The sequence below is a fragment of the Schistosoma haematobium genome, chromosome 1 (assembly GCF_000699445.3).
Source record: "Schistosoma haematobium chromosome 1, whole genome shotgun sequence".
NCBI classification, from domain to species: Eukaryota; Metazoa; Platyhelminthes; class Trematoda; order Strigeidida; family Schistosomatidae; genus Schistosoma; species Schistosoma haematobium.
Window position 1 is genome coordinate 29,266,442 of NC_067196.1, and position 13,098 is coordinate 29,279,539.

The 13,098-nt window shown below is 32.4% G+C and overlaps 1 protein-coding gene across 1 annotated transcript; it reads right to left on the reverse strand.

The window, feature by feature from the left end:
- Positions 1-44: 44 nt before the first annotated feature.
- Positions 45-12,470, reverse strand: WRAP53 (Telomerase Cajal body protein 1). Its single transcript, XM_051215182.1, has 9 exons — positions 10,886-12,470; positions 10,720-10,835; positions 9,713-10,676; positions 7,546-7,669; positions 5,976-6,064; positions 4,478-4,568; positions 2,663-2,798; positions 1,647-1,980; positions 45-741 (listed from the first exon to the last, which is right to left on the reverse strand). The coding sequence occupies exons 3-9, from the start codon at positions 10,285-10,287 to the stop codon at positions 186-188; spliced, it is 1,905 nt and encodes a 634-aa protein (XP_051073646.1). The 5' UTR covers positions 10,288-10,676; positions 10,720-10,835; positions 10,886-12,470; the 3' UTR covers positions 45-185.
- Between the last annotated feature and the right edge of the window lie 628 nt (positions 12,471-13,098).

Below are 13,098 nucleotides of genomic sequence, written 5' to 3' on the forward strand. Positions count from 1 at the left end.
TGAAATTATCAATTTAGTTTAAATAAGTTATGCAATACATATATACGCTGTTTTACAACTTTAAAAACTTGACGCTTAATATAAATTAATAACATTAGTATATAAAAAAGATAAATCTTTTTTCTTCTTATATATATACAAAATAAGAATTATAAAAAAAAAGAAATTAGAAATTAAGATAAAATTTATGTAGTCACTAATAAAGGAAATGTCCATAGATTTAAACGATTTTCTCTTGGTAACAATGTTAGTTTGCCTTTTAAAGCTAAAGGAAATTCTTCAACTATTGGATTAGTTTCATTTTCACCGGATGATATTGTACTACTACCAGTAACTAAAATTGATGGTGTCATTAAAACAGCTTCACTATCACTTAAATCTTTCTCATCACAACTACTATTACTAATACTACTCTCACTGTCACTGATGTCTAATGCTGATTGATTAGATGAAATATTTTCATTCAAATGAGGGTGTTGAACTTCTAATGTTGTTTCTATTGTACGTTGCTTTTTACATACATTCTTTAAAGTTGGTTGTTTAATTCTACGTTGACCTGAGGAAGTAGCTATAATAGGAAGGCTAGGATGTACACTAACACCATTTGTACTGTCAGAATGTGCTCGCCAATTTGAAGAAGAGCAGGTATGTCCATTTTCAGAAAATTGATCAATACATTGAGGTAAATCGTATACACAAACAACACCAGTTTGACTGCCAGTAAATAGATAACGACCAATGCTATAAATAAAGGGAAATAAATTGCAGATGGAAGATTTGGAATGCATTTATTCAAACATCATGAATGTAAACAGTTTAAAGTATGGTTAAAACGTTAATAATACTTTAATGTACTAAACAGAAAAATATTTTTCCCTATTTTAACATCGATAACGTTTAGTTTTTCTGTAAGCAAGTGAATATTATCAAATACCAATCCATACATGTATTCACGTTGATAGTTACGGAAAAAGCACACCTATTTTGGTAACTGTTACAGTGGAGTGTTATCTCCTTAAAAACAAGTAATTTGACCACTTGAAACTGAAAACGTGAGAAAATTTGCACTCAAATTTGATATTCAGCACTAGTTAAGCGGCTACAGATTTTAGATTGGAATTGGTGTCTTAGATACAGTAGTAATTCATTAACAGATAAAAATCGCAAACCTAACTCAATACAATCATCACTTCGTAATAGACTTTCAATGTATAAAATCTTATGTTTTCACTTCAAATATTACACAAAACAAAGTTATGAGCTATCAGAACGATCTAGAATCGAAATAACTAAAAACTAATTTTGTGTCAAAAATATCCAAGTGTCCTAGTGACAGTGTTTTATAAGTAATCACTACAGCCTAGTTTCGCTCTTTCGAATGAATGGCTTTTAAAGTAACTTGAGTTAAACTTTTGTGACAAACGTATACTCTTATATTAAAGATAGCTTATTATTCTTTTACCTAAATAACATACAGATAATAAGTAGGCATTAAAAATTAGACTGGTAAAGATAAAGCATTTATCTATTATCATAGAATGATCGAATATTTTAACCAGAATAACAGTTCTGATAACATTTACTGTGCCAAAAACAGCAGGAGAACGGAATATGGGAATCTCAACAAAAAAACATAACAGACTTACGGTTCTACATCAAACTGAAATTTCTGATGATTTTCAATTCGTCGATGAAGTATTGTGATTGGATTTACTAGATTTCTTGCATCCCAAACAAATATACGCGAATCCATTCGACCACCAACAAAAACATACCATGGTGCACCATTTTTTCCTGCAAATGTTTTTGTCAACGTCACTTGGGTAACTCCAGATTGATGACTAAATAAACGTGTTATCAGATTACCAGGTTCAGAAAATATACATACAGTCCCGTTATAGGAACCTGTAGCGTAGATATTTCGACTAGGATCATTCAAAACACCAATACATGATATTATACCACCTTGGAGTGGTTTTTCTATTCAGTATTAAAAAAAGTTGTAATAATTTACAATATAATTTAAGCAAAGATTAACATTTAACTAATAATGAAATAAGGTAACAAATATTCAGTAAACGCTTGATTTGTTAGATATATTTTTCAATTAATACTGACTAAGAGAGTAACATTCAATAGATGAACTACTTAGTACTCACCAAACGCTACACATATTATCATCGAAAAAAATAACAATGACAATCTCTATATAAAGGTAATTCATAAGATATCTGTTTAAATACTTTATAAAGAAAGGTATTTTGTTTGTTTGAATTTAAACTTACAACGACAAAGTAATATTTATGTTCCTATTCAAATATTGAGATAGTCTGTTGAAAATTAATTATACAGATAGAATGTGTTGGAATTTTTAAAAGTGTTTACTTAATTAAGAGAAGCTGACTTTTTCAATGTTCTAAATTACATTTATGAGGTGCTCAATTTTTCAAGAAAAAAAATGTCGATGTTGTATAAATGTTCCTTATGAGCATTTCTTTCTACCAGTGCTATTTGAGTCTCAACTAGTTCAGTTTCATGCACTCAGTTACAAATACACAGTAGTTAGAATGATTACAAATATTTAGTGAGAAACTTTTAACGATATATATATTAACTAGTGGTATATTCTGTTAAACAAGGCTAAAATTTATTTATTCCTTACTTCCAAGTTTTGGTCGCCTGACTGACTCTGTTCCTGGACGAGAAACATCAAACACTTGAATGTATCGGTGAAATCCAGCGTATAAACGTTGACCATTCGAAGAAAATGATAAACTGGAAGCGGAAACAACTTCACCCTACGGAGTAAAAAAAATAAACAGTAACAACTTTATTAAACTATGAACGCTTGGATCAAAGTAGCTTCAATCAGCTTATAATCTTAAAATTTTGTAAAATGCTCAAAATGTATTAACAGAGTTAATATCAGCTTGGTGTCATCGATGTAAAAGAAAAGAAAACCTATCGCTTGTATATTTACTTGGCAGATAATTTCCTGTTTATACATTTAAGATAAGAGCAACTACTAATAAATATCATGAATACTTTATTCTATTACTCTCATTTAGTTTTATGTTTACTGATGGGTGTTGATATCAGCAAGATACAAAATAATAATTCGAAAATGGTTCAAATTTAAACATTTAGGTGTAGAAAGTTAACATGTGTTCATTTCTTTTTCAACAAAATCTGTTAGTCTTCGTAACGAACAAATTCTCGTTAAGAGTAAAAAGACATCATTCAGAAATTATTATCAACTCATAATATTTAAAGGACCGACAGTAAACTATTCATAAAGGAATGGCTATAGTCTACAACAACTGAATGGTTATAAGCAGTGATTGTTAGATATAAATGCTGTGAGAAATGTTACAGTCACTCAGCTATCAATAGCGTTAAAGCACTACTAGCAGATACCCAAAACACTGAGTATAAAATATTGAGGTGAAGTGTAGTACTAAAAAAATAAGCCAAGTTAGCCTTGAAACTGTCAAGACTAATATGCTCAGTCTGTGTGTTACATATTGCATATTATAGTCTGTCGTTAAGCTTGATCATAACAATAAGGACAAATAACATTTGAGAGAGATATAATACTAATAGGTTAAAAAGTCACTAAATATCAGTTTTGTTTATTCCCTCTTTATATATTGTAAAGAGCTGTAATTATTTTGTGAAGTAAAACACTTTGAATAAATTCTACGATATTGAAGTTATTCACATATAGTTGATATTGACAAATGACTCTGCTATTCTTAGGTTAATTGATTTTTACAACGTTTAACTCGAAATAAAAGTTTTAGTATTGATTGAAAACAGTCGAGCAATTTCGGTATGTAGTTAGACGTAACTAGGATTTTAACTACATGGAAGTCAACTACCCCGTAACATCCACTCAAACACTGACAAACTAAGTACCAAAATGTATTAGCAGTAACGCCTTTTTAAGTATAAAAATGTAGAGACTGTTGAATTTCATTAAAATCATGAACCAATCTAAGTTAGTCAATCGTTGAAAACTGGGAGCACTGGACGGTCGTTGTGTCCTAGTATGTGACTCAGCAGTGAGCATCCACAACACTACATGCGGAAATCGAATCCAAAACATTCGGTCTCGCGCGGACACTTAACTTCTGGACCACTGCGGATCCAACAATGTTAATGTCTAACGCCCTTACAGCTACGAAGTTGAATCATGTATGGATATGGATTCCTGAAGGGACGTGAAATTTCTTTTTAAAGAGTATTTAACAAAAAGACACAGAACTCAAGCCGAAGATTCTCACTAGTTGCTTGTAAACTTTTTATGTTTTAGTTTGTTTTAAATCTGAAACTAAACCGAATTCTTTTTAAAAAAGTAAAAACGGAACTTTGAACAAATTCAGTCTACTTCTAAGTCAATTTCCTACTCATTCAAACTTATTATCAGTGAACAATTAGCGATTTCACATAAGTACATTCATTATATTAAACTTACCAAATGATTAATAGGAATATAAGTTGCCCGTATCACTCCGGTAAATGCATCCCACAGTCGAATAGGATTTCGGCGACTAGTACTAGCTAAACTTTAATCATGGTTTATATATTTTACAAAGAAATAATAATAATGTTAAACAAACGAAACCTAACATTCATCTTTATCAAATGAAAACAGATATAAAAATTAAAATAATAACAAAGGAAATCTTCATTTTTATGATAGAAAATCGACAAAACTGAGCAGTAGCTTAGTAATTAAGCGTCATCCAACTTTTAATCATAAAACCTCAAGTTCAAACCTCCTTCTATCTACTTTCATTTGGATAACTGAGTAGCATCGCTAGCCCTCAATATTTAAAGTGTGACTAGAAGTGAAGTATAAAAAGTTGTACCTAATAAATGAGTTAATAACCATATCATATAACCAAGTAAATATCGTACGCTCTAAACAATTTTATTTATTATCCGTCAGATTATTTTTTTTTAAAGTGACCACGAAGTTAAAGTGGAAATAAAAACAGAAAATGCCTAGTTAAATGAACGATTATATTTAATTTATGTGAACGTAACAAGTACATATGATTTCATATTTTTTATTACATTAATAAGTAAGTTATCTCACATATTAATTATGAATCAAATAACAGAAGGAAACTTATATGGTGAGTGCCAGTTAAACAATCCAAAAAATTGGTTATAATACGTTATAAAATTTGTGTTCTTACGATATTACTCATGAGTAACTGGTTTTTATCGTACAATTTTCTTTCTTGCATTTCATTAGTGAACCATAAACTGACAGTTCCATCAGTTAGTATATCTTTTTATCAGTCCACGATATTGAACTGCGTATTTTTGTTGTTGCATGTGCTGAGAGATAAAAGCTGTTGCTGAGTTTGCCATTGTGAATTGAAATTCTGACCTAAGTTAACTATTATTTAATGCAAAGGCATTTATTTACATATATTTGTAAATAAATATTCCGAGAAGCTAAGACAGTCTTCTGACTTCCCAGTGAATCTGACAGTAGAACTATCTGTTCTCATACAAATCATATCTTGAATCACAGTTTAACAACCTTTTTGGACGACCTATTTTTGTTTTTGTACTATTTTACATCAACCTGAATGGAGAACTTTTACCATATCCGATGTTTCTCACTGTTCTGTATCTTAGCCTGTCTTTGCAATGAAATCCAGTATCATAATATATGAAACTTCAATACTTCGTCAAGATAAGTAGAATTAAATCAGATAAACATGAAAGAAACATTAACTCATTTATCTAATATCTAAATCAAGTGATGTAAAACAACACTGGATATTTATTTGTACAAGAGAAAGTGACTGAGAGGTGATGAAAGCATAAATCCTGTTCGAAGTAACAACCTTGGATGCCTAATTAATGTTAGCTGAACGAAATTACAACTAAAACTTCCTATAATTCATATATGAAACAGATAAACGATATTAAGAATGATCGATAAAGCTTACCAACAACTAATTGGATCAGCAGAGCACATTAATGGATACCAACAGTAGTCGTAGATTAATTCTTTTTCACGCATCACGAGAACAGATCTCTGAAAACAATAACATCATTAAGTTTTTAACTGGATTGGTTTACACATCAAACCACACACAATAATAACACCAGTCAGATTTGTTTCACTTTCACAGTAAAATTAGATCAATATATATTTTTAGTATTTGAACAATAAAAAAATCATTGCAACTGATTTCCAGTTCTGCAACATAAATCATTTGACCGTGTTTTTAGTATTTCGAGAAATTCACTAAAAAGCTGGTTCTCTACACATCTCATACTCAAAAACTCCTACCCTTGTTAGCAATATATATTAGGATAGGCAGTAGTTAAGCAAACCCCACACACATTATAAACGTTTCAATTAATGAAGATACACTACTCCAACACCTGACTTATCTTTTTTTACCTACGTCTTTACATCAGAACTTGAGATAGACGATCCAATCGTTATATCAACAGCACAGATGATTTAAGAAGAGTCGTAAATGAAAACCTGGACCCTTTTTATTTTGTCTATATTTAGTCTAATGTAGTTAAGTATCCCACACTAAGATAGATTGATGCGAAGTGCTAAACTTTATTCCTATTCATTGTAGATAACTATTATGGAACCACTTGGATGAAATAGTGTAAGACGACATGTAGATCACATTGTCAGGTGATTATACTAACCACAATATGTCTCTGTCAGTATCCCTAATATCGACTCTACTTGAGAAGTAGTGTAAATCATAATCAGTAATTAAGGCATGAAAAGTGGCAGTGAATGAAGTACAATTCAACAATAATCAGGAAGTTTTGTGTACTAAACTATAAATGTAACTTAGTGTGTAAAAAATACACAGTGAATTCAGAATAGGCAAGGTAACAGATTTGAGATACCATTTGAACCAGTCATCATCATCAATGCTTTCGCTCATTTTTGATAAACAATCTTACGTTAAAATCGGACAATCATTTTTTGAGGCGAGAACATGTATAAAAAGTCAGTAACAGTCAGGGTTTCTCGGAGCTGCTTTACCATTTTTGCACTGCACAAAAATTAGTTCATAATAAATAAGACTCTGTAAATAAACACAAATGCTTTATAAATGACTGGCAAATTTCCATTACCGAAAAATTGCAATTATAATCTTAGGATGAACAATATATACTTACGAACAGTAGCCCAAGTTATACTTTTTACACTAATTACAATAGGTGTATACTATTTCTGTGACAATAAAATCAGTGAACTAAGATAAGTGAACGTCACGATTGAAAAATGATGCAAATAGCAATCAGTATGAGCTTGGTTGTCGACAGTATTCATTCAGTATAAAAGCAGCTAATGCTGCTAACACCATGATACTATAGTTAAAAGTTAATTGCCAAAATCATTGGGTTTCAATAAGAATCAAAAAACAACAAAACGTTAATTACTTACTTCCTTAGATACATAATTTGAAAATTTAAGCGGCTAAACATCAAACCAAAATTAAGTGTATTAATAAACAATAAACGAATAAAACGTACCATTTCTTCTGGTTCGGAAAAGGAGAGTTCTGCACTGCTATTTTCGAAAATTGAAGAAGGGAGATTGAAAAGACGAAGAATATTATCGTGACTGTTTGTCAAAATACAAGAACCGTCTGGAGACCTAAAGAAATTTTAATAATAAACAAATTCACATACTATTATTTACATAGTGGATGAGTAATAATGACAGACTGTTAATATATTGATAAGGTAGTAGGAAGTCGGTGAAAACGTTATGACTGCTTTGTGCTCCACACGTGCGCTCATATCAATACGCTCACTATCAGAATTAAATCTTTAGAAGTATGTTAGCTTTTGCAACGGATGAGATAGATGGACTTTTAAATGTGGTTTCTAAAATCAAAGGACGTGTAAAATTAACTAATATTTGACCACATGTTTATTTAAAACATGTTGGAACAGCCGTGTGAACAGTCCCAATTTAGTTGTAGTGTACAATAAAGATGGGAGAATCAATGTCTGAGACTGTGAATAGGTAGGATAGGACATGTGTTATACATAATCAGTCACTGTCTATCGAAAAGCTAGTTCGCGGGGTAGGTTGGAGGAAATCTGGGGACTCCTAAACCAAAAACGTAGGATTATACCGCGAATTCAGTTAACGGTGTGAACCATGTTGGTAGATGAGGATTATTTGGTTTGGAACAGCATAACGACAGTCATGGATGGTTGGAGATGTTAGGTAACTTGACCCAAAATTGATCGTAAGAGCGCACATGTACTCACCATCTGACCTACAGTCTTGATTTAAAACTTTATTTCCTACTATTTACCACCTTATTTCACACCTTTTAATCAAAGCGTACTCCCTATGTTCATAATTTGTAACGTCACCGATAACCCTATTGTTAGGAGTCCTTTAGTATTTACCTCATTGATTTCGTTTGTGCTGATTTGATGCGACAACTTGTGTTGGTGCATATCTTTACCAAACCTTGGGTTCAGATTTTAATAAATGCACCTTAATCTTTGAACCAAATACAAATCCCCAACCTACAGCTTGACTACCTTAGAAATATCCTTTGTTAAAAATAATGACGTTAACTGCATATTCATTGTGGAAAACAATGTATGTTTTCTGAAAAAATATTTTGTACGCATTTTAAATGTTGACAACCATCAGAAATATGTAAGTTTACACTAAACATTACGTAATTCAACATTCAACAAACCCAAAACTTTTTGTAAATCAATGACCCAAGGCTGAGCCGTGATCTAAACAGTGGGAAAACGTTACTATTCATTTGTGATAAGAATAACTTAGCAGAAAGAACCATCAAGAAAATGCATAAATGAATTAAAGTAGAATTAAAATTCAAACTAACACGATCATACGCAACTATTTATTAGAATATTTCATCAACATACTTAACACAAAACAAACTATACCGAGAATAAACGTAAGGACATAACTTTTAGCCATCCCACTACAATGAGTCATTAAAACAAACTTGTTGCGACCACAGAAGTTCTTGTATTCTATTTAACGAGGAAATGTGATAAAGTTAAAACACCGTTGCGAGACAAAGAAGTTTTTAGATGAACCTTTCATGCTACTCAAAAACTAATCTTTGGACTTGAATGGGACATGAAGGTAGTACAGAGAATAACACTTCACACTGCATTTCTAACTTGGCATCGTCTGTAACTGTAGCATAAAATAGCACTGAATATTAAGTAACGTATAAACTCAATTTAATGCTACTAGAAATTAGTGATATTGTCAACTCATTTATTTCTGTATGTCTTCGGGATTCCCTGAATTTGATCATTTGGAATAACTTAAGGAAACACCACGTTTCCTTTTTTAGTCTTCGTTTAAACTAATCTGGTAAGTTCAAAAGAAACCAATCGGAATAGCGATAAAAATTAGCGATTTCAGATAGTGAGGCTGAGTTATATGAATGGTCAACATTTTAATTAAACCCTTCTCAAAATTAACATATGAAGGAAAAATCAGAGTGTAGGCTATGACTGCAAAGATTACTCAATAACATATACACTCTAATTGTATAGGAAGTAGTCTCAGCAATTTTGATGTAATATAAAACTTATTTTCACAAATAAAAAGAATTTTTCTGACAATAAACTAGAATACTCAAAGAGTAGATCATTTTAAAAGTATTAAGGAGTTCAAGCATACCATAAACAACCTCGAAGGTAATTATTAAGTAAAGGCAATTTTTCCGACATTTGAAACTCAGAATCAGCATAGGCAATCACTTTTGGAGAATACATCCAGTTTACTTTTTGACGTTCAAGAACCATAATATTTTCTGATTCATCAGCCTGTACATTGGTGCATTCATTTATTTCAAAATTATCCGGTTTATTTTCTGAATCACTCTGATTTGTCACGGCTTCGAAAAATAATTCTTTTTCTGATTCTGTACCAGTTTGAAAAGAGTTATTAACCTTGGCAAAGTTTTGTATAGCTAGTGAGTTTGGACAAAACTCAGACGACAAGGAGCTAGAATCCTTTGGTGAAATGTTACTTACAACTGAAGCATCAGTGGGAACGCCGTAACCATCACCCTTTTCTGTAATATCCCCAATTGGTTCAGTAGACTTTAGTTTTGAAAACAAAGAATTAGTGCATTCAAAAGCTTCTTTCAAAGATAAACCATTATTTAACACGACAGTGTTTGCAAATTCACAGTTCGTATCATTTTTAGGGAGTTCTTTTATCATCAATTTATTTTCTACAGGTGAATTCATAACTTTTGTCCAGCAGAAAGAACTGAATTCAGACTAGATAGTTCAATGATGCTATAAAAGGAAAGAATCTTGCATGAGAATGATTCCCCTTCAAATAAACGTTAAATTTTATTTAAAATGTAAAACTCTTCAAGATATTTGGTAGTTACTATATTCGAAGCAATTTACAAGTGCTAGACAAAAACGTTGATTAATTAAGAAAATAGTTTTGTCAGTCAAGTTTAGTACTGAATGAAACACCGCAAGAGCAACTTTTGTCAACTTGTGGATTGTTAACAACACAGAAACCAGATCGAATCAACTCATCTTCATAGTCGATTGTTGAACCCTTGATAAATTCGAGCGAGACATCATCAACAACTACAACGACGCCATCTTGTTTGACTACTCTTAAATCCAATCAGATAATCCTTTTGGAATTATAAAACATACTTGTCGGTTTCTTGAATTTTATCCACAAGTTGAAATTTATACTGGAATCCTGAACAGCCTCCACTATCCACTAAGATTCTCATAAGTGATCCCTTTGCTTCGATTTGCTTTAGTCTCTGACGACAGAATGGTGAGTAAATAAATAAATATTTAGACTGTTACCTACCTGTATAGAACTTTCAGTTAAAAATAATAGATGCTTCGTAGAACACTTGCGGACTGGAAGCGGTAGCTGGCAGAAAAGCTTCCATGATAAGGTTTGTAAACTCCTCTGTATTGAAGGTTGCATGAGTTAGCTTACTGACTACGATAAAATTTACTCGGACGCATAAATGTATCGACTAGTTTCAATGGCAAAAGTCAAACAAATAGGCCAACGCTGGCAATATTTTCATAATATCTGTTTCACAAAACGAATAGACATTGAGTCATTCATACAGTAGAAGCATTCAAACAAACAACTGGTAAAGGAAATATTTCTTATATTGTTTGCGAAAACCCACTTGTCTATTATGCACTGTCTGACTACAGGGAGAGAGCATTTAAAAGATTTTAGAACGAAGCAACTGACGTAAATAAAAAGCTTAAATTCAAATGCAAAAATGTCATAACTATAATGAGAGTTGATTATACTTATCTTAAAAAGACATCTTTGATGTGGACACACAACCCACTGCTTAGTGTCTGAGTTGCATTATTAAGCAAACCAGTAGTAGCTTTATCTAAAATAGAATAGACGAGAAATTAGAGACAACTCATACTTCGGCAGTCTAAATTAACATTAGTGAATACAACTAGCATCATGAAGCAGTGACAGGAATTAGACAGACTGTATGTCTCTTGAGGAATGTGAGTTGAAAAGTGAGGTTTTTTTAATTTATATAACACCTGGGTATCACTACACATCAGAACATATGAGTTAACTGTCAGCTGAGGTAAATTGCCCATATACAAACCAGTATTGAATTGGTCGTAGTATTAAGCAAGCTTTTTCTCCACGATAAAAGTTTATGATCCTTGATGACAGCCAATACAACTTTTGGAATAGTTTGATTAATGGTTCAAGCCAACTATGATTTATGTTATTTACGAAAATGACTCAGAAAATATTACCTAGAAACCAAAGAGCGTTCATAATTAGTTATTCGACAGCTTAAACTAGTTTCATAGCACCATGTCAGTGCTTGCCTTGAGAAATCCCTCAAGAATTGTGATTTGTAAACCGAAACAGAGAAACTGATCGATCTACAGTATGTAGAAAAAGCAGCCGGATTCAGATGGGGCCTCTTAATTTTCATGTCAAATGTGTCTATATCTGTGCTTACCAAGCATTTCTGCATTGTGAACGATGTCGGCTCATGATGATAACCAGACCCTATTTATTACCCGGATTCCTAACCCTAACCCTAATCCCTAAACCCAACTAGCAAAACTAATAAAAAACGCAGCTCAGCAAGGTCACTTTTGAAATGACTGAAGGTCGTGTCTGTTGAAAAAGTACAGTCTTCAGTAATAAGGATAATAGGTTGGTTAACCTATGTTAATTCCGACGTATTGCCTTCCAGTGAAGGTTCAGATTCTCCTGGAAAATATTCACTGATAGGGCTGATACCACTTGTTCAGGTAAGGCGTTCCAGTCATTTACTACTCGTTGAGAAAAATGGGACCCAATTTTAAATTTATTATTATGTCACGGTTTGTTAACCTTCTTGCTATGACCTCGAAGATTATTAGTGTTGTAGGGAGCAAACAGAAAAGGCATATTAGCACCCGAATCATAATTAAAGATACGAAATGCAAGTTTAAGGTCACCTCGCGTCCTACGATAGGACGAGGGGAAAATGTTTAGGCGTTTTATGCGCTCATCGTAGGGAAATTTAGAAAGGCAACTCACTAATTTTGCTTCCACACGCTGACCACGCTCAGGTGAGTTAGTATTTTTTATCAGACATGCTCTAGCTGCTTGGATACAGTACTCTAAATGTGGTCATACATAAGTGGGATATAAAATTAGAGACATGTCCTCGTCAAAGCATTTGAATGCTCGGCGAAGTAACCATAACGCACGATTACCTTTGGCAGTGGCTGCGTTGCAATGCGCAGTTGTTTTCAAGTCATGATTTATTGTTGCTCCTAAGTCTTCATGTTCTTGAACGCATGGAAGAGATGTACCATCAATAGTACAATGGTTACTAATACCGTGTCTGATACACATTAGCACATTCTTCCTAGAATTAACTTCAAAGCCCCAACCTCGAGCCCATATAACTAAATCGTCCAAGTTAGCTTGGAGATCGAACTGATCAGCCTCAATTCTTATTGTTCTCCGGATTTTTACATCCGCAAACAATAATATCAAAAACTTAAACAACAGCTGTA